At 35.0% G+C, this 23,564-nt stretch overlaps 1 protein-coding gene across 4 annotated transcripts in view; it reads right to left on the minus strand.

Annotated features, from left to right (window-relative positions):
• The window catches only part of EEA1 (early endosome antigen 1), a 144,559-nt gene that overhangs the window by 79,970 nt on the left and 41,025 nt on the right, over positions 1-23,564 (minus strand). For 3 of the 4 annotated variants that reach the window (XR_008617557.1, XM_055085245.1, XM_024127152.3), the window contains exons 3-10: positions 21,285-21,413; positions 16,604-16,728; positions 9,950-10,004; positions 9,788-9,853; positions 7,850-7,889; positions 6,133-6,246; positions 1,801-1,922; positions 734-889 (exon numbers count right to left, since the gene is read on the minus strand). Coding sequence is in view for 3 of the 4 variants with exons in the window: in XM_055085245.1 (XP_054941220.1) it covers positions 734-889; positions 1,801-1,922; positions 6,133-6,246; positions 7,850-7,889; positions 9,788-9,853; positions 9,950-10,004; positions 16,604-16,728; positions 21,285-21,413 (807 nt within the window). In the remaining variant the exon portion in view is untranslated. The remainder of the gene's footprint in view (positions 1-733; positions 890-1,800; positions 1,923-6,132; positions 6,247-7,849; positions 7,890-9,787; positions 9,854-9,949; positions 10,005-16,603; positions 16,729-21,284; positions 21,414-23,564) is intronic. The other variant, XM_024127153.3, reaches the window with a different exon arrangement.

Consider the following 23,564-nt stretch of genomic DNA (forward strand, 5'->3'; position numbering starts at 1 on the left):
AATGTTTATCCTGGAAGAGAAAAAAAACTCAGAGTAAATATGAACAGTCTTCAAATATTTCATGTGGAAAAGAACAATTTATTATGTTTAATTCCTGAGAACTGGAACCAGTGCATGTAAATTATAGGGAAACAAATGCCAACTCAATGGAATGGCTGACTTAGGAAGAAATATGCACCCCCTACACCACCTAGCAAGAGTTGTAGATCACTTATCAGAGATGCTATAAAGGGAATTCCTGGATGGAGTGTTAGACTAGATGATTATTATGACTTCTTTCAACCACAAAATTAAATAACTGATAAATGAAAAAGAAGTCGAATAGAAAACAAGTCTTAAATACTTTTTCTAAACAACATTGGTTATACAAATAAAGACAATGAAATCATACTTCCTTTACCCCTACCAAATTGAAAAAAACTAAATTACTACTTACTGACTAGTCTGGAGCAAACTTAAATTTAAATATAATTTCTATACAATATACATCATTTATTAAATAGAATAATACTCTTGTATGCAAACATTCTTCTCTAAGTCTCTAGCTTCATAGAGCAAAGATTAAAAATATTGACTATCAGACCATATTGACTATATACAAATATTACTCAGACCAGATGAAAGAAAGGCAAATACTGCTTGATAGGTCACTCAGAAAAATCCCGGCTTCACTCAAGAGTGCACACTAAACGAGTTAACATCAATCTCATTTAAGTGCACTAAACTTCGTTACCTGTGAGTAAGCATGTTCTGCTTGTAACTTTTTGCATTCATCTTTGAGTTTTTCAGATTCTCTCTCTCGTTCCAAGGTCATGTTGTCCATTAGCGTTTGAACTTGGACCAGTTCTTTCTTAAGCACAGCAACATCTTCTATTCCAGGTCTCTGAAGCTGTGAAGCAAGACATTTTAATTAAAAATCACAGTGAAACTAAAATAACACACAATTTTAAAATAGTTTTACTACTAAGAAATCAAAATAAAACAATTTTTAATATCAATTACTAGATTCCAAACATCAAACACTGATGTCTTCCCCCAACAATCCTCTCCTTTTCCCACTCTATCTTAATAGTATTACCACTCAAGGTACAAAATCACAAATTCACAATTATCCTTAGCGCTTTAATTCCTTTCCTTTCCTTCACAAAGTAAACCCACTGGTGATAACAATCACTTGATAAATGCTAAATTCCTTCATTTTTTTATCCTCGGAAACTGGTCAATAACATGAAGAAGGAACAGCTATAAGCATAATTTGGGATTGTTGCAGGTTGAATATACTTGATTCATTTATTCATATATTTCTTGAGTGCTAAATAAGGGACAGAAAGGAGGCAAGGACAGATCCAAAGTTGTTAAGCCTGGGGAGAGTGATGAAAATACATGGTACCAATGACAGAAATACAGTTACAGAGGAAAGAGGATGACTTGATGTTATACTTGTTGAATTTGAAATGAAAACTAGAAATGCAATCAGAAGTGTCCTAAAAGTATGAATTTATAAAACTAAAGTTCAAGGGATGGTAAGATCAGAGATGCAAATATGGAAACTACTAAAAAAGACACTTGATATTAAGATAGAAACAACCAAAATGTTAATGTCATAAATTATGTGTCATTAAATTCCATTTTTATTTTTAAAAACTTATAAAGTATGTACATTTACGTGGTAAAACTAAAGGGAATTTTTTCTTTCCTCCATTCTCCTCAAGCTGTACTTCCCAAAATGTTTCATCAATGTATATATTTCATTTTTCAATTTCAAATAAGGTACAATCTAATAAATGGCTTCTAAATTACCAGTTCAGTCTTTAGATCTTGAATTATAGTTGCTCCTTTGTTTAATTCTTCCGTTACATGTGTTACTTTCTGTTCAGCAGCTTCTCGAAGACTCCTTTCTTCATCAAATTTTGACTTTATATCTAATTAAGGATAGTTACACAAATGACATGACATTAACTCTAGGGAAGAACAGTTTTATAAATTCTTGTATATTCCAGTATATATCTATGTATCACTCTAATTCAAATTCACATTCCTTTGATAACCATAAATATATACAATAAAATTATACTTCTGCTTACATTAAATGATAAACTTTATTTTTTTTAATTTTTGAATTTAATTTTATTTTTTTATACAGAAGGTTCTTATTAGTCATCAATTTTATACACATCAGTGTATACATGTCAATCTCAATTGCCCAATTCATCCCACCACAACCCCGAACCCCCACCACTTTCCCTGCTTGGTGTCCATACGTTTGTTCTCTACATGTGTCTCAATTTCTGCCCTGCAAACCGGTGCATCTGTACCATTTTTCTAGCTTCCACATATATGCATTAATATACGATATTTATATTTCTCTTTCTGACTTACTTCACTCTGTATGACAGTCTCTAGATCCATCCACGTCTCAACAAATGACCCAATTTCGTTCCTTTTAATGGCTGACTAATATTCCATTGTATATTTGTACCACTTCTTTATCCATTAATCTGTCGATGGGCATTTAGGTTGCTTGCATGACCTGGCTATTGTACATAGTGCTGCAATGAATATTGGGGTGCATGTGTCTTCTTGAATTGTGGTTTTCTCTGGGTATATGCCCAGGAGTGGGATTGCTGGATCATACGGTAATTCTATTTTTAGTTTTTTAAGGAACCTCGACACTGTTCTCCATAGTGGCTGTATCAGTTTACATTCCCACCAACAGTGCAAGAGGGTTCCCTTTTCTCCACACACTCTCCAGCATTGGTTGTTTGTAGATTTTCTGATGAAGCCCATTCTAACTGGCGTAAGGTGGTACCTCACTGTAGTTTTGATTTACATTTCTCTAATAATTAGTGATGCTGAGCAGCTTTTCATGTGCTTCTTGGCCATCTGTATGTCTTCTTTGGAGAAATGTCTACTTAGGTCTTCTGTCCAATTTTTGGATTGGTTTGCTTAATATTCAGCTGCATGAACTGTTTATATATTTTGGAGATTAATCCTTTGTCCGTTGATAAGTTTGCAAATATTTTCTCCCATTCTGAGGGTTGTCTTTTCGTCTTGTTTATGGCTTCCTTTGTTGTGCAAAACCTTTGAAGTTTCATTAGGTCCCATTTGTTTATTTTTGTTTTTATTTCCATTACTCTAGGAGGTGGATCAAAAAAGATCTTGCTGTGATTTATGGCAAAGAGTGCTCTTCCTATGTTTTCCTCTAAGAGTTTTATAGTGTCCGGTCTTACATTTAGGTCTCAAATCCATTTTTAGTTTATTTTTGTGTATGGTGCTAGGGAGTGTTCTAATTTCATTCTTTCACATGTAGCTGTCCAGTTTTCCCAGCACCACTTGTTGAAGAGACTGTCTTTTCTCCATTGTATATCCTTGCCTCCTTTGTCATAGATTAGTTGACCATAGGTGTGTGAGTTTATCTCTGGACCTTCTATCTTGTTCCATTGATCTATGTTTCTGTTTTTGTGCCATACCATATTGCCTTGATTACTGTAGCTTTGCAGTATAGTCTGAAGTCAGGGAGTCTGATTCCTCCAGCTCCGTTTTTTTCCCTCAAGGCTGACAGTTTCACTTCTTCTTTTCCAATTTGCATTCCTTTCATTTCTTTTACTTCTCTGATTGCCATGGCTAGGACTTCCAAAACTATGTTAAATAATAGTGGTGAGCGTGGACATCATTGTCTTGTTCCTGATCTTAGAGGAAATGCTTTCAGTTTTTCACCATTGAGAATGACGTTTGCTGTGGGTTTGTCATATATGGTTTTTATTATGTTGAGGTAGGTTCCCTCTATGCCCACTTTCTGGAGAGTTTTTATCATAAATGGGTGTTAAATTTTCTCAAAAGCTTTTTCTGCATCTATTGAGATGATCATATGGTTTTTATTCTTCAGTTTGTTAATATGGTGTATCACATTGATTGATTTGCATGTATTGAAGAATCCTTGCATCCCTGGGATAAATCTCACTTGATCATGGTGTATGATCCTTTTAATGTGTTGCTGGATTCTGCTTGCTAGTATTTTGTTGATGTTTTTTGCATCTATATTCACCAATGATATTTTGGCATAGAGTTGCTGGTAGTAGTCTCTTAGGATGCTTTGTATTTCTGCAGTGTCTGTTGTAATTTCTCCTTTTTCATTTCTAATTTTATTGATGAGTCCGCTCCCTCTTTTTTCTTGATGAGTCTTGGGTGTAAGGTTAGATTGTTTGAGATTTTTCTTGTTTCTTGAGGTAGGCTTGTATAGCTATAACTTTCCCTCTTAGAATTGCTTTTGCTGCATCCCATAGGTTTTGGATTGTCATGTTTTCATTATCATTTGTCTCTAGGTATTTTCTGATTTCCTCTTTGATTTCTTCAGTGATCTGTTTGTTATTTAGTAACGTACTGTTTAGCCTCCATGTGTCTATGTTTTTTACGTTTTTTCCCCCTGTAATTCATTTCTACTCTCATAGCATTGTAGTCAGAAAAGATGCTTGATATGATTTCAATTTTCTTCAATTTACTGAGGCTTGATTTGTGACCCAAGATGTGATCTATCCTGGAGAACGTTCCGTGCGCACTTGAAAAGAAAGTGTAATCTGCTGTTTTCGGATGGAATGTCCTATAAATATCAATTAAATCTAACTGGTTTATTGTGTCATTTAAAGCTTCTGTTTCCTTATTTATTTTCATTTTGGATGATCTGTCCATTGGTGTGAGGTGCTAAAGTCCCCCACTATTACTGTGTTACTGTCGATTTCCTTTTTTACAGCTGTTAGCAGTTGCCTTATGTATTGAGGTGCTCCTATGTTGGGTGTATATATAATTGTTATATCTTCTTCTTGCATTGATCCCTTGATCATTATGCAGTGTCCTTCCTTGTCTCTTGTAACATTCCTTATTTTAAAATCTATTTTATCTGATATGAGTATTGCTACTCCAGCTTTCTTTTGATTTCCATTTCGTTGCTTTTAATAATTTTTCTTTGTCTTTGATTTTTGTCAATTTGATTACTATGTGTCTCAGTGTTTCTCCTTGGGTTTATCCTGTCTGGGACTTGCTGCGCTTCCTGGACTTGGGTGGCTATTTCCTTTCCCATGTTAGGTTAGTTTTTGACTATAATCTGTGCAAATATTTTCTCTGGTCCTTTCTCTCTCTCTTCTCCTTCTGGGACCCCTATAATGCAAATGTTGTTGTTAAACATTTCTTGCATCTTCTCGATCTTTGCCTCCATTCTTTTTCCGAGGTCCTGGATCATCTTCACTATCATTATTCTGTATTCTTTTTCTGGAAGGTTGCCTATCTCCACTTCATTTAGTTGTTTTTCTGGGGTTTTATCTTGTTGCTTCATCTGGTACATAGTCCCCTGCCTTTTCATCTTGTCTATATTTCTGTGAATGTGGTTTTTGTTCCACAGGCTGCATGACTGTAGTTCTTCTTGCTTCTGCTGTCTGCCCTCTGGTGCTAAATGATAAACTTTAAATGATCAAATGTCTTAGTCTACATAAATTCCACACAATGATAAATTACTAATTAGCATTTTAATATATACTTAATCACATACAATATATTACCTAAAAGCATGTACATGTAGTTAAAAAAATTATATGTAATTGTTAGCATAACCAAATGTTAAATCTGTACTTTTTTTTTTTTGCGGTACGCAGGCCTCTCACTGTTGTGGCCTCTCCCCGTTGCGGAGCACAGGCTCCGGATGCACAGGCTCAGCGGCCATGGCTCACGGGCCCAGCCGCTCCGCGCCATGTGGGATCTTCCCGGACCGGGGCACGATCCCGTGTCCCCTGCATCGGCAGGCGGACTCTCAAACCACTGCGCCACCAGGGAAGCCCTGTACTATTTATTATTTAACTTCTTCAAAATGTTACTTGTTAATCTTTAAGCATACCCCAAAAGAAAATTCATCTCTAAAATTCGAGAAGATTTTACAGAGAAAATCAGTCCTTTGAAGGGAGGAGGTGCAAGAACAAACAAAATAACTTATATACTAACTCTATTATCATTAAATGCCAGTAATCACCACCACAATCTATAACAAATGCTTTATCACACTAAAATACAATGTTTATTTCTAGGGTATACAATGGCAAAATTGTAATGAGACTGATATATTGGCTAAATAAGTCTGATTTAATTTACCTGCAATTTCAGTGGCAAGTTGGGCTGCTTTCTGTTCAAATAAGTCTTTCATTTGCTTAATATTAAAATTTTCTGTTTGGGCTTCTTCTAACTGCTGTTCCAGAGACTGTAGTTCTACAAAAAAGTACAGTAATTATTCAAATACAATGTGAATTACATTTCCTAAATTGTTATTACTTATATCATAATCATTGTAGAAGTTAAAGACAATCAACATGCATCTACTAGCCAATTACAAGTAGAGTATCTTCACATTTTAAGAATTAAGCATAGGGCTTCCCTGGTTAAGACTCCACCTGTCAGTGAAGGGGACACGGGTTGGAGCTCTGGTCCAGGAAGATCCCACATGCCTTGGGGCAAGTAAGCCCGTGTGCCACAACTACTGAGTCTGCGCTCTCGAGTCCGCAAGCCACTACTACCAAACCCATGTGCTGCAAATACTGAAGCCTGCGCGCCTAGACCCCGTGCTCCGCAACAAGAGAAGCCACTGCGATGAGAAGCTCGCACACCACAACAGAGAGTAGCTCCAGCTCGCCACAACTAGAGAAAGCCAGTACGCAGCAACAAAGACCCAATGCAGCCAAAAATAAAATAAATAAATTTATTTAAAAAAAAAAAAGAATTAAGCATAGCCAATTCATTTAAGTCCCAAGTCATAGTTTACAAACATGTAAAACAAATGAAAGGAATATTTAGCAATCATACCCAAATAATTTATAAATATTTGTTTGAGGATTATTTTGACTTCACATTTCTCAGTTATCTTCCTATATCTGTCAACTGACCAAAAAGGAATATATCCTGCACCTCTGATGAAATGTATCACAATGTGAAATGAAATTAGAACTGTTTTAAGAACAATCAAGGTCTTAAATAAAATAATCAATTAAAATACGCAGTCAACTCCTGCTACTTCATTCTCATAAAGGAAAGGGATTTCAGGGGCTTCCCTGGTGGTGCAGTGGTTGAGAGTCTGCCTGCTAATGCAGGGGACACGGGTTCGAGCCCTGGTCTGGGAGGATCCCACATGCCGCAGAGCAACTAGGCCCATGAGCCACAGCTACTGAGCCTGCGCGTCTGGAGCCTGTGCTCCACAACAAGAGAGGCCGCGATAGTGAGACGCCTGTGCATCGCGATGAAGAGTGGTTTCCGCTTGCCACAACTAGAGAAAGCCCTCGCACAGAAACGAAGACCCAACACAGCAAAAATAAATAAATAAACTTAAAAAAAATAAAAAAAACATTACTTATTAAAAAAAAAAAGAAAAGGGATTTCAGAGGGACATTAAATACAATAGCTAATCTCAAAATATAATTTTGATTATTCATTGCGCATTCCTCCAGTTAAAGTCCATTACAAAGATGCTAGTTTCATCATTTTTTAATTTTAAGAGAAAAAACTGCATCGCTCTTTAATACAGATCTAAATTTTCATTAACCACCATATTAATGTAATATTTCAGAAATTTCTTTATAACTTCAGAATATAATGAACTAAAACAGGACTAAGATTTCATTAACTGATTAAGTTACAAAGTTCATAGGTAATAGATACTCTCAGCCTAGAATATGACTGTTATCTTCACTGTTTTAAAGCCATAAAGTATAATCTCAAAATAAAATTCATGTAGCAAGCATCACAGAAAACAAAAGAAGTAAAAAAGGATGAGAAAGAAGAAAAAGAAAAATGAAAAAATAACAGCTTCAAGTAAAGTTACCTGCTGATGAATCAGCCACTAATCCATCAGGTTTAGACTCCTCAATGAAAACAAAAAACATAAACAAATACATTAAAAGGAAAAGACAATACTGTTACAATTGCCAATGTGAAAAAAATCTCTGAAATCCACATTCTGTCAGGTAAGTAGCAAGATTTTGATGAAAATCAAATCTTGGCCTGCTCACATTCTTCTAGATCTCTAAGGTATGACTAGGCAGTCTGGAATAATGATGTAACTGTAGCTCACTGATTCTAAGAATTCTTTTATGTTAACATATATTAAATTTTTATGAGTCTTGCCAAGATGGCATCTTAAACTCCACAAATACAGTAATAAGTAACATAAACTATCACAATTATAAAATTAGATTCTAAAGCAAATACTTAAGTTAGCAGACAAGATTCAATCCTATAATAGTTGAAAATTTTCATAGGCTGAAATATGCCATGAAACTAACACTACTAAAAAATTGTCTTTAAAAACATAAATTTTTAATTCCAGATTATAAATTGTCTTGAAAGGAGCCGAAATAAAGAATGTATTCCATAAGATTTAATTTATCCCATGCATTAGGAATAAAATACCACCTAGTCATTATTTCCATATTCTAAAGAATTCTATATACCTGAAAAAGTTTCATAAGGTATCTCATAGTACATCTGATTTTTTTATTTTCCTATACATTGGATTTAGACATACTGATTGCTAATAATCATCAATATTTAAAATACATTTTCCCCCAAAGGTAAATTTCTTATCAAGGCAATTGCACTGTGGGAATGTATTTAATTTATTATAAATGTAAAATAGCCATTTCAAATGTAGTAAACAATTTCCTCTGTGTTTTCAGGTGCAGAAAATAATACAACTCGTGTTTGACTGATTGTTAATGGCATCTATGTAAAACATACATAAGTGAACTATAAGTATTTTAGATTACTAAAAACCTCTTTAATGCCTCCTCAATTATAGAAGCTGAGCAGTAATAAGACTGATATCTTTTTATCCATTTATTTGTTTTTTATCCTAGTTCAAATCACAATTTTTGGTGAAAAGACAAAAAGACCAACTGGGAGTCATAATGTGCTAAGATAATGTGCACAGGGATCACTAATTACTTTATAAAAGTATTAGAAGTATTGTTAAAGGGTGTCAGTTTTATTCTTACAAATGAAAACTATATATGTATTTGGTAAAATTCATTATTCTATGATTCTTTATGTAAGTTTAGTATAAAAGTCAAAATAATTTTAGTATAAAAATCATAATTGGTTAAGACATTGTTTAGAAAATACATTAAGCTATAAAGAACATATATATATATAAAGAATCTAAGATATCAAGTGAAATCCCTCAAAATAACCACTTTTGATACTACAATGATTTTCCTGTTCTTTTCCCTATATATTATTTTTATGTAAAGTTGTATAGTACATATGTGCCTGTGTGTGTACAAAGACACAAATGTTTTTTAACATCATTAATACATCAGTTTTCCCATGTTTTCAAACAATCTCCACTAATATAAACTGTAAGCAGCTACTAATAGTTCTGTCCTTATTAATAGACATTTTAGTGATTTCCAATTTGTCACAAACACAAATGCTTTGAAGAGCTTCACTATTGTTTGAATCTGTATTTCTTAACCATTTAGGTATATTGTCAGAAAATAAGAATAATGTTTTAAACAATCCATAGTTAAATGATTCTTAATGGGGCACCTTTAAGGAGTTACATCTGACCTTCCCACATATTAGTTATACTGGTTTGCATTCATTAGTACTATAAAGGATATACATGTAGGCTAATACACAGAGAAACAAATTAGGAAGTTATTCATATCAGGCCACCTGTTTACAAAAAAGTATTATGCTTAATTTTCAACAATGAAAATAAACAACTAATAACACACTTCAAATATTTAAAAGCAATTACTTGCTGCTGCAGCCCTTGAAATTTTTCTAATTCTTTCTTTAATTCTTCTGAGTACCATTTTTCCTCCTAAGAGAAGAAAACGGTTTTTAATTAGTAAATTGTAAAAGATTTTATTTATCTGAAACACTGAAAATAAACAAGTGTAATCATTTTTAGTCTTACCTTAAGTGAAGCCTGTAGGTCTTGGACCTCTTGTCTGAGTAGTGTTATGTCATCTCTAAACATAAGTTGAAAAAAAAAGGAATTAATAGTTAATGTTCTTTAACAAATCATGGCCAGTGACTGCATATTAGTATTCTAATTTTCTCAAGTCTTAAAAAAATACTATAGATTTTATGTATAGTGGCATATATATATATATATATATATATATAATCCTTGGGAAAATAATTTTATTCCTAAAGCACATTGTCTATAAATAGAAGAACATTTTCTCATGGAAATGATAAAACTGACTGTCAAGAACCTGAGCCAAAAGCAAAATATCTCCCATTAATTTACCAGCAATAAGCATCAATGGCTTCCTATTGCAGTTAGTGTAAAATCTAAACTCATTAACAAGGACTATAAAATCTGCACAATCTACTCCCTGACTTACCACTCTCACCCTCATTACTTTAGCTCTAGCAATTCTGGCTTCTTTCTGTTTCTTGAGCCTGAAATGCTCTTTCCTGTCAAAACCTCACATTCTGTTCACCTCATCTAATTCTGTCAGTCTGACAAAGAATGGTGAGCAGACACCTCAAGGCCCTAATGCAGGAAGAAGATTCCATGAGAAAACACATTTAGGATTATTCTTGTGGATATGAGGAACATATCTTCCCCTGTGGCATTATAAATAGCAGAAAAAGGGACTCTCCTTCCTCCACGCCACTCCAATGGCTGCCATGGTAGAAGACACAAAACTGAACTGAGCTGATTGGGAATACTCAAGTTAACTGATTCTAGTACAAAGGGAAAAGAACAGGATCAGTTCTAATGTTTCAGAAGACCAAGTCCACACCAGCACAAGCATATCAGAAAGTAAAAGATAATGGGACATACTGGCGGGAGAATTATTCTCTAGGATGGGAGTGGGGGTAGAGAACAAATGGACAGAGTCAGCTTCATCTGCGAAACATGGTTAATAATAGAAAAAGAACGAAACTGCCCACAAAGAAAAATGTAAAAGATGGAGAAATATGTCCTCTACCTTTGGTAGCCATTCATATGTAAAGAATTAATTCATTGTTCAACAGAACTTGTCTATGCCAGACTCTCAAGTTGTTCAGTTTAATGGGGGAAGTAAACATGTAAAGAAGTAAGAGTAACAAACCATCAGTTCTATGATAAAAATAAAAACAGAGGAATAGGGACTTCCCTGGTAGTGCAATGGTTAAGAATCCACCTGCCAATGCAGGGAACACGGGTTTGATTCCTGGTCTGGGAAGATCTCACATGCCGTGGAGCAACTAAGCCCATGTGCCACAACTACTGAGCCTGTGCTCTAAAGCCCACGAGCCACAACTACTGAGCCTGCGTGACACAACTACCGAAGCCCGAGCGCCAAGAGCCCATGCTCCACAACAAGAGAAGCCACCACAATGAGAAGCCCGCATATCACAACAGAGTAGCCACCATTCACCGCAACTAGAGAAAGCCCACACATAGCAACAAAAACCCAAAGCAGCCAAAAATAAATCAATTATTTTTTTAAAAAAACCAGAGGCATAAAAATAGTGTGATCGCTTCTACTTACAAGCACTTCATGATGGAGATAAACTTTGAGGTGACGTCTTTAATCTCTGAATACAAAAGTAAAACTGGAGAATAGATTCCTGTTTCCTGACTCTTAAATTTTGTCTTTTTATGACACTTTCATTAGTTTTCATTTCTTTATTTTGTGTGTGTGTGTGTCTCCCCTCCCCTCCCTCTCTCCCATGTGGCCCTATGAACTTACCCAACTTGCAGAAACCACCTGCCAACTTAGTCTTAACATGAGAAGAACACAGGGAACACTTATTCTTAATATGTGTATAGAAAAGTATGTATATGTTTTAAGTTTTCCCTACTCTTTATTAATCTTCCAACTCTATGTATAAACTAAAACGATGAAGAGAGGAATTAATAACAATATTCTTGAAAGGCCAATACTAAATTGAATGAAATTGTGAGGAAGATAAAGGAAGATAATTCCAATTCAACTTCTAATTGGGTGGGCTCAGTTACTCCCATTAATCTTTTAAAAAGTGCCACTTAACAAATTTTTGAAGCAATTTGCCTAGCAAAGAAAATCTTTTGAAATGTGTAACATATCAAAACAATCTAGGATATTTACAAAAGAAAATTAGGAAACATCAATCAAAATTTTAAAGGGAGACTTTATCCAAAAATTCCATTTCTAGAAATTTATCTTCCAGATATATTCAAACATGTGCAAATGTTATGTCCAAGAGGACATATACCACAACAACATTTATAATTACAAAACACTGGAAATAGCCTAAATGCTATGAACAGGAGAATGATAAAATTCCATGCAGTCATTAAGAATGAGATAGCATTATCTGCATTGATATGAAACAATCCATAAGATACACAGAGAAACAAAAGGTATAGGACAATGTAGAACTTCTCTTTTATGTAATTACATACATTTATATATTTCTTTATATATACACAGATATAAGCATGTGTATACATGCATACACTATCTCTGTAAATATACACAAGAAACTGATGATAAGTAAGAGGCTATGGGGAAACAGTGGCAAGGAATCAATTTATACCACAAAATTTTTTAAACCATTTGAATTTTGTATTCTGCATATGCTATCCATACATCTAATTTTAAAATCTGGACCCAAGAAAACTAATGCATCACGTTTCATATATATGATTGATGTTGATGGAATTCTCAGTTTGTCATATGTTAACTGTAGAGCTTTAAAACAAAAAGGTTTCATGACCCACCTAAGTCACCTGTGCTTTGATCTAGAAGACATATCTTGCCCATAGTCACATGCTACCCAATATGTTATAGAAGGGCAGGATGTAATTTTAAGAAATTGGAGAGGTACAGGAAGATGGGAAGAACACATATAGTAACAATTAAACCTGGAAAACTATACACTGACTATTCCATAAACAATGAAAAACTAGTGAAAGTTAATATTCAGAATAAAGCAATCAAATTTCCATTTTAAGAATACTAGTCTGGGGCTTCCCTGGTAGCACAGTGGTTAAGAATCCACCTGCCAATGCAGGGGACGTGGGCTCGAGCCCTGGTCCGCATATCAAAACAATCTAGGATATTTACAAAAGAAAATTAGGAAACATCAATCAAAATTTTAAAGGGAGACTTTATCCAAAAATTCCATTTCTAGAAATTTATCTTCCAGATATATTCAAACATGTGCAAATGTTATGTCCAAGAGGACATATACCACAACAACATTTATAATTACAAAACACTGGAAATAGCCTAAATGCTATGAACAGGAGAATGATAAAATTCCATGCAGTCATTAAGAATGAGATAGCATTATCTGCATTGATATGAAACAATCCATAAGATACACAGAGAAACAAAAGGTATAGGACAATGTAGAACTTCTCTTTTATGTAATTACATACATTTATATATTTCTTTATATATACACAGATATAAGCATGTGTATACATGCATACACTATCTCTGTAAATATACACAAGAAACTGATGATAAGTAAGAGGCTATGGGGAAACAGTGGCAAGGAATCAATTTATACCACAAAATTTTTTAAACCATTTGAATTTTGTATTCTGCATATGCTATCCATACATCTAATTTTAAAATCTGGACCCAAGAAAACTAATGCATCACGTTTCATATATATGATTGATGTTGATGGAATTCTCAGTTTGTCATATGTTAACTGTAGAGCTTTAAAACAAAAAGGTTTCATGACCCACCTAAGTCACCTGTGCTTTGATCTAGAAGACATATCTTGCCCATAGTCACATGCTACCCAATATGTTATAGAAGGGCAGGATGTAATTTTAAGAAATTGGAGAGGTACAGGAAGATGGGAAGAACACATATAGTAACAATTAAACCTGGAAAACTATACACTGACTATTCCATAAACAATGAAAAACTAGTGAAAGTTAATATTCAGAATAAAGCAATCAAATTTCCATTTTAAGAATACTAGTCTGGGGCTTCCCTGGTAGCACAGTGGTTAAGAATCCACCTGCCAATGCAGGGGACGTGGGCTCGAGCCCTGGTCCGGGAAGATCCTACATGCCGCGGAGCAACTAAGCCCGTGCGCCACAACTACTGAGCCTGCGCTCTAGACCCCATGAGCCACAACTACTGAGACCGCGTGCCACAAATACTGAAGTCCATGCGCCTAGAGTCCATGCTCCGCAACAAGAGAAGCCACCGCAATGAGAAGCCGGCGCACCACAACGAAGAGTAGCCCCTGCTCGCTGCAACTAGAGAAAGCCAGCGTGCAGCAACGAAGACCCAACACAGCCAAAAATAAAATAAATAAATTTATTTTTTAAAAAAAGAAAAAGAATACTAGTCTGGCAGCAATGTGGAGAGTTAAGTAGAGAGGTACAAGACATAGGGAGAGAGCCAACAATAAACACTGAAAAATATTTTTGAGTGAGAGATGATGAAGCCTAAACTAAGCCATAGCAGGGAAGATTAAAAAAGGTTATAAGAGCTGTTAAGGAGATAGAATTAACTAAACTTTGGGACAGATCAAACAGGGGAAGGTAAGTGTGTAAAAATGAGCATATCCAATTTTCTGGCTTTAGTAACTTGGTGGAAAGATAATGTTGCCATTAACCAGAAGAAGTAACAGTAGGTAAGGAAAAGGTTTAGAAGGAAATATAATGAACCCTGTTTTCAAATGTCAACAGGGAGATGTTCCTTTGGAACATCTAAAAGAAGATATCTAGTAGGCAACTTGGGAGATAATTCTAGGTTGGAGATGTAGTTTAGGAGGAAGTCATGGATATGGATATTACCCCAAGTACATTATATAGAGGAAGAGAGTACATTAAACAGATCAAGAAAGAATTATCACAATGATGTGCTGTCTCAGAAGAGTGGAAGGAAAGAGAGCCAGAAGAACCAAATTGTGCAGAAATTGTAATAAATAGTCTACAAAGACGGCTGCCATCAAGTTCTTCCCTTCCTCTACACAGAAGCCACTCCTCCACTGAAAGATAGAGCTTACTTCTTGGCCTCTTCAATCTGAGCTGGCCCTCAGATTCCTGAGCAGTCCTGTGGCTACTATGACCAATAAAATACGGCAGAAGTGACACTGAAACTTTTGAAGCCAGCCCTTAAGACAACTGGCAGCTTCTGTTTCTTTCCTCTTGTAATGCTCTTTATTAGAACCCAACTGCTGGCCTGTAAGTCCAAGCAGCTGCATAGAGAGGCCCACATGAAGGAGAACTGAGTCCCCTGATATACAGCCCCAGCTGAGCTGACAGCCAGCATCCAGCATCATCTCCCAGCCATGAATGTGAGGTCACTTTGGACCTTCTGGCCTTCCCAGCACCCAACTCTACATAACTTAAAGCAGAACCATCCAGTCAAATCAAAGAATATGAGAAGTAATACAGAGTTACAGTTTTAAACCACTAGGTTTGGGGTGGACTATTACACGGTTATAGATGACCAAAACAGAGGTCAAGTAAAATAAAAACTGAAAACAATCCAGGTCTTTTTTTTACCGTTGACCTTTGAAGAAGTATTTTCAGGAGAATGGTAGGGCAAAAACCAGGTTTTAGTGAGCTAAACATTGGATGAAAAGTTAAGAAGCAAGAACACAGGTAGACTATGGATGTTTTTATGTTGAAAGTTCATGTATTGGGCACTAATTCACAGCTGAGAAAGCAACTCTGTTAAACTGACACTAAATATATAAACATTTATATATAAGTATATATTTTATATCTATCTCCTAACAAATGACAAAAGAACAGTACCCAAAATTATTGACTCATACATAAAAATCCTAAAGAGCACTAATAGTCATGTAAAAGGGAAGATTCATATTTCCCAAAAGCTCTGGTTTTCCCACATATTTTAATAAATTAAAACAACCATATTAAAAAAAACCATATTTTATAGTTCTACATTATCTATCAACCAAAATGTGGTCATAATACTTTTCCTTAATGTGGTGTTCTTTATGCTATAGCATATTAACCAACTAAGAGGCTTTTTTTTTTAAAGAAAAACATGAAAAACAATTTTTTACAAATAGAATAAAATCAAGTTTTCTTCCTTAGTGGGAATATAAGACAAGAGTCCTTACCAGTAGAAGAAGAAAAGCAAAGTCATACTGTTGAATGCTGTTCTAATTAACTATATTTTAGTTTAATTCTTAAAATGGTCAGGCAAAATTGTCAAGAAGCAGTTATGTGTGCTTGCTGTTATATTGGTGATTACAAAAAAAATGTTTTTTTAATAATTATTAAATTTAATTCTTTGCTAAATTCATTATTTTAACAACTTACTATAAAATCTTCTAAACAAAGCATATCATTCTTTATTAAGCAGAATTGCTAAATATAATTTAACCTTTAAAAAAATCACAATATTTATTAAAAATATAAACCTGTGAACCATATTGTAGATGCTGGTATAGACAGTTTTTGGTCAAGGATAGGATTGGTTATAACAATAAAAGATGAAGGCTATGCTAAAAGAAGATAGCTTTAAATTAAATAATATAAAAACACTACTCTTTGCGAAAACTAAGTATTCATGATTAAACAATGATATCACATGCATTCACTACATTACACTTCAAAACTATTATACTGTACCGCTTCAGAGCCAGAGCTTCCCCTCCATGACTCGAATCATTACCAGCATCGTGGACTGCCTCATAGTGTTTGAAAAGTTCATCAGCGGATCCAAGAGATTTCATACACTGGGGACATATGAAACCCTACAGAAAGAGGTAGAAAAAGGTTTCAAAATAGTATTTAGTATTGCAAAATAACCATTTGTATGTTGTGAAATACAGTCATATGTATTATTCATACTAATAGGTAAATTGTAATTTACAGTGTTAAGCCCAAATTCTGGTATTGTGCAAAGGTACATCACTGCCTATCCTGGTTGCAGTTTACAAAATGTTTTATAAAACCCTTACAACCATCTTTTAGGTTGAATAAATTAATGGCTAGAGTATAGAATTCTAATCTGAGAAGTTAGTTCTAATCTAGAAGTCTAGTTGAGAAGACTTGCCATCATATCCTCCATCTCTCTAGATATCTCCCTTAGTAAAACAATATTTGCTCCAATCTACTGCACAGGAATAACCAAAATATTAAGAACATGAAGCACTCTGATCATTGGGAAAAAAGTAATATAAATAACTCATAATTACCAGAGTACCTACAATGGTTGAGAAGTATTTTCATCAGTAAATTCCTTGCTAACTTAAGATTAACACTACAAAAGCTTAAAATTAATATATAGTCCCATAAAATGTTAAAAACTTATAAATAATCCCAGAATTATTATATAGTTATGGCATACAAGGTCCTGCAGGTATAGTCCCCCCAATGACCTAACCAATCTGATCTCTGGACATCCCTTACTCTATATAACATGCTTCAACTATACTGAAGCACCTATGTTTCCCTGAACACACCACAGTATCTCACATTTTTACGCCTTTGCATATATTGCTTTTTTCCTCCAGCATTCTCATCATCAGTTTGTCAAGTTTCTACACCACTATAATGCACAACACAATGAAGCTTTTAATCTATGTTTCCCTAATGGCTAGTGTAGTATTTTGAACATACCATATACTTTCTACAGAGTGTACTTATTTAATGAAATATGAATGAACCTGGCAGGGCAGAATTTGGCAAAAAAACAGAAGAGCTTTAACAGCTTGCAGCTTATAAAACCTTCCAAAGGATAGGCTGAGCTAAGTAATAAGTACTCCGGACACATAAAAACTAAGAATATACAAGTAACTTCTGCTCCTTTGTTGGGTGCTATACAAATAACATACCCTCACATCATTTATGTACATCATATGGCCGAATCAAGGCTCAATGAACATTACCAGACAATGGTTTAACAGAAGTACTGATATATATAAAGAACTATAGGAACACAAGAGAAGTATCCAAATCTGCCTGCGGCAGCAGTTAATACTCTCCAAAAACTAAACACACACACACACACACACACACACACTATGTATATGTGTATATATACATATATGTAGACATATGTCTACCTATATGAGACACTGGAATTAGGTACTGAATAGGAGTTTACTTGTCAGAAATAAAGGCATTCTAAGCAAATGGAGGAGCATGAACAAAGATGTAGGAAAAGGTATGAAACACAGTCATGCTGCATTTGGGAAACAGAGGTATGTTCTGATCACAGAGCCAGAGTGAAGGGCAGGGGCACTACAGGTGAATGAATGCAGTGATCTCTTATGAAACTCCTAAAGTAAGCAAAGACAGTAGTACTGAGGATGTGCCTTTGGACATCAGAATAATGCCATTAGGATCCAGAGATATGTGATGCTCAGCACTGTCTTCTGAATGAATGAATGCCCCCAGCCTGTGTGTTAATCTACTTGGTATTATCTTTTTTCAAGGCCATCTATTATCTACCATCATATTTCATAATGGCTCTATATTAAGCTCTATTTTGTATTCTTATAACTTCTGCCCAGTAACTGCTGTACCACAGTTACACAGCTGTACCACAGTTACTGTACCACAGTACAGTTAACATGCTTTTAGTGCAACAGCACATAAACCCCTATAATATTTAGCTTGTCATTTCTCTTTCGTGTCTCAGATTCTGCTAGTAACTAGAAGGCAAATTACAGTGTTCCTCAGGAAATCCACATCCCAGTTATGCTATTTAATCTTCAAAACTTTGGCTTTTTGACCACTGCCTTTACTTCCAGGTTTTGGCTCTAGATACCCAAGGACGCCAAAAAGCTAATGATCCCATTAGGGTATGCCATACTTTCTTAAAGCTTCTAAACATTACCAGGTTAATACTCCAGAAAGAACTGATTCATCCCTAAAGAGAAATTTTATAAATTCAGTCATACATATTTAGAAATATTCCACCTAAGTAAATTTTCCATGTGATTAGAGCTTGCATGTTTAAATAAAACTTCAATTTTGGGACATTTCTGATGAAAATAATTCTAAAATACATATATGCACTTCCTCACCTACTTAAACAGATGATATTAAACCTTTGCTTAATGTCCCAGAAGCATAAATATTAATCACTGAATGGGTGTCTTCCACTCTATTAATTCTGGCAAGTCTCTAATTCCTGTACCCACATTCTATAGTTTTTCTTACACCCTGTTTTGTCTTTCAACAATCATTTCTAAAAATTATTCCTATGCTATTTCTAGCAATGCTTGCCTGATATGGATAGGAAAGATAGATTAAGGGAAAAAACGTTTATTAAACCACATCACTCATTTAAAATAAAAGTAAAGGGACTTCCCTGGTGGTCCAGTGGTTAAGAATCCACCTTCCAATGCAGGGGATGCTGTTCGATCCCTGGGCAGGGAACTAAGACCCCACATGCCGTGGAGCAACTAAGCCCGCGTGCCACAACTACAGAGCTCATGCGCTCTGGAGCCTACACGCCACAGCAAAAGATCCCGCATGCCGCAACTAAGACCCAACGCGGCCAAAAATAAAAATAAATACTAAAAAAAAAAAAAAAAAGTAAAATAAGCTCAGAATGAATATCTGAGGGATGTCCCGTGAACAGAGTGCATGACCTTTAGTTCATGGGCTTTGTGATACTAATTCTGGATATTAAGAGACTCCTCTATTTTTTCTAAACTATCTTCAAGGGAATTAAGGTTGCTAGATAGATAACTTACAAACAGTAAAACAGCAAACAATAATACACCAAAATAGCCAGATACATTTTATTTCCCTTAATCATTCCAAATATCTGACCTACTCACTCTCTCTCTCTCTCTCTCTCTCTCTCACATACATACACACACACACACACACACACACGAGCGCGCACACACACAAGTGCGCACACGCACGCACGCATGCACACACACACACACAGCGTTGACTTAAGATTAAAAGCATTAAATTCCTTACTGTTAGTTTTCAGTTATCTGTAATCCTTTCTCAGATCCACCATAGCTAAGAACTTAGCTTAATTTGATACTTATGATACCCTATTGTACCAAGTGTCATTTCAGTTAAAAGGAAAGTTCTTATTTAAGTGACAGGTAGGTAAGATAGTCACTTTTGATTTTGGCTAACCCATAAAGAAAAGTTGACCCATATGTTCTGTAAGAAAAACAACTGGTAAAATGCTAAGCAGAGTTCCAAGAATCTTTTATGCCTCTATCTTTGCTCACACTGCCTCCGTAGTTTAATTGGTGTCCTATTTGCACTCATTTCCCCACCACCCTAGAGAATGTCTGGTTTAATTGTTCCCCTCTTCAAGTTCTTCTGCAGTTCCCCTCAAGATGAATCAGACATTGTACTCTTTTTGCAAATATCTATCAGAAAAACTTCCTGGCATAGAGACCATATCTTATTTACCTTTTTATCTCCCGTACCTACCAAAATACCTGGCACATAAGAGGTACTCTATTAATGTTAAATAAGTGAAAGTTTGGTGAGATCGTTTTCTTATACATCATTAACTTATAGGAAAGAGTAAGTCTGATTTTTTGTCTTTCATGGTAAAAAAGTTTCATTCTTTTAAAAGATTTGTAAAAGAATTTTTTAAAAAGCTACGTCTCCCTTTGTTTTTAGAATACCGTAGTAATTTTCAAAGGAAGGAGATATATCAAGATCATCTGAGAAATTTTTTCCAGACTAAAAATGGGCAACACTTCCCCTCACTCGCTCCCACTCCCAGCCTTCTGTATACACCAGCCACACACACTACAGAGAAACATTTGGGTGACCCATGATTAATAACAGGTGTATATCATTCTGTCACTTCCAACAGGTCTGGGGAATCAAAACAAAGACTGAAACAGTGGTAGATCCAGATTCTAATGCTGTATATATTTTTCCAAATAAAGACAGTAACAGTTCACATGCAAAGTCCTCTTTCTATGTAAGAGTAAAGCATCTTAACCTAAAGCATTTTAAAACATTCATTAATAAAACATTAACTACATAATAAAGATATAAGTTACAAATGTTGAAATAAAAAACATTCACTTTATATTTCAAATTTCATGGCAAAATTTATGCAAAAATATAAACTTAAACTTTTATATATGTTTACAGATTCACAAAAAGACGGCTGCAAACAGTAAGAACAGCCAACTTCCCAAGAGCCTCTTTTCCTTATTAAACCTTCTTAGAGCATGCATAATTAAAGCAATCCACATTCCCTTATAGCAGAAAAAGTTAAGCAACACTGAGGTCAGGAAAAACAAAGCTATTTTGAGCAACCCAAAACCAAGCTGCTAAAAGCAAAATATTCAGGACCCACAGTAACACTGGAGTCATTAAGAAGAAGTTCCTGTCCTCTTGTCTCATTTTCAGCGTGCACTTTCTGGTAATGCTCCGACAAATCAATAGCAGTTATACATCTTTTCATACATAATGGACAGATGAAACCCTGTGAAATAACACCTTTTAGGAGGATATACACAAAAAGTTATTTATGAAACAAAACAGAAACAATGAAAATAGACATAACAGGAAAATAATAGTATATTTCTTTTTAGTATATGGAAGGGAAATTTTCAACTGTGCAAAAGGTGAAAGACCTATCCAAAGTAGGACTCTGAAATTAGTTTCCATCCTTATGCTATAGATTCCCATTGGTCAATTTTATTGAGTAACCAGTTGCTTTAGTTGGAATATTATTATTCTTTTTGTTTATGATACTTTGTCCTTATCTGAGAGCTAGTATTGGCAAGCTAGCTTTTATTTTAGATCAAGAAATGATTGGCAGTTTTAACAAATACTTTTATGTAGATGATGTTCTCAACAAAAAAGTTGTTATAATGATAGCAATTTTAGTCTTCACCATATTCCACTAGCCTATGATCCCATTCTTGCCCATACCCATAATTCCCAGTAGGTTACCCTTCCTTCTAACTTTATGAGCCAAATAAAATCATTTTAAAACAATCTCCCAAATTCCCCACACCTAACAATATATGTATTTTAAAATGTGGGCTGTTACACTGATCTATGGTTTGGGGATTTGTCAGATAGGAACAGTAAAAGGATAAGAGAATAAAGGAGTTCAGAGTATCAGGGAGAAAGTAAATTAAATGAAGACAGTGGTGAAGGACAATAGGCTACAAAGGTTATAACGTCATGAGTTTTGGTGTCAGAAATAGATGTGGGTTTGAGTCTCAACCAATACTGACTATATGATTTTTAAAAATTCACTTTACCCTGCTAAATGTCAGTTTCCTCATCTATAAAATGGGACTAATATTACCACCTATTTGTCTAGAGTTACTGTGCAGTGTATAAAATGCTTAGTACAGTGCCTGAGACATTATAAGTGCTCAACAAATATTAACTGTCATTAGATGTATGGTTAGAGAGTAAAGGAAACGAAGCCAAGAAAGGTTGACAGACTAGAAGAAAAAATAAAAATTAAAAATCTAAAATAATCAGCAAGGCCAAAGAAGGTAAGTAGTGACACTATGAAAGTTTTTGAGAGGATAGTCAGTTGAGGTAAGGAACGCAGAGATATGATTTTAACATGTCAGGTAAAATTATTCTGCCTGATAAGAAGATGGAAGGTACTGCCATGGGCTTGAGTAAATAGAAAAGAAAAGTAATAAAGATCATTGGCACTGATAACATTAAGAACTGGGAGCCTAAGATGTTCCTTGAGTTCCTTGATGTACATTAGGATCATAGCAAGGAAGAGGAAGACTACAAACAAGGTTCCAAAGTAAGAGGCAAGACAGGGTAGCAGTTAAGAGCTAGTCTTGGGCTTGAATTCTGGATTCACACCACTCTTAGTAGCTTATATTACCTTCAATTTCCTCATCTGTTAAATGAGGTAACAATAACAGCTACTCCATATGGCGGAGGGGGTCTCGTGAGAATTAAATAATACATATTAAGTCCTTATCACAGCATATGATACAAAGAAAACATTCAATAAATGTTAGCTATCATTAATATCATTGTTCCTCTTGTTAACAACCCTGTAAGGAGATTAGCCAGGGGATGAAAGTGAGGAACATGAATTCACTTATTTTTTCTTTTTACTGATGAAAGGGTTGTCTTCCAGGCAACCACAGGCCCAAGTATTAAAACTACAGAATAATAATTTTTTTAAATGCACTGTTGCATTGTTTTTTACCACAATATCTTTATGCTGCCTGCCTCTTTACTAATTTCTTCACTTTAAGTTTCCACATATCATCATTCAGTCATCCGTTCAAAAAGTATTGGGACTTCCCCGCTGGTCCAGTCGGTAAGACTCCACGCTCCCAATGCAGGGGGCCCAGGTTCAATCCCTGGTCAGGGAACTAGATCCCGCACGCATGCCACAACTAAGAAGTCTGCACGCTGCAACTAAAGATCCCGCATGCCACAACTAAGACTGGGGCAGCCATAAATAAATAAATAAATTTTAAAAAAAGTATTTACTGAGTGTGATTACTATTGTCATTATGCTATGTTGTTGAGAATGCAATGGTAAAATAAAGCAAAGACCCCATCCTCAATAAGCTTGCATGCTTCTTGAAAGAGCTGTAAAAGAAAATACCCCACTAATCAGAAAATCCTACTA

This window comes from Physeter macrocephalus, chromosome 6 (assembly GCF_002837175.3).
Source record: "Physeter macrocephalus isolate SW-GA chromosome 6, ASM283717v5, whole genome shotgun sequence".
NCBI classification, from domain to species: Eukaryota; Metazoa; Chordata; class Mammalia; order Artiodactyla; family Physeteridae; genus Physeter; species Physeter macrocephalus.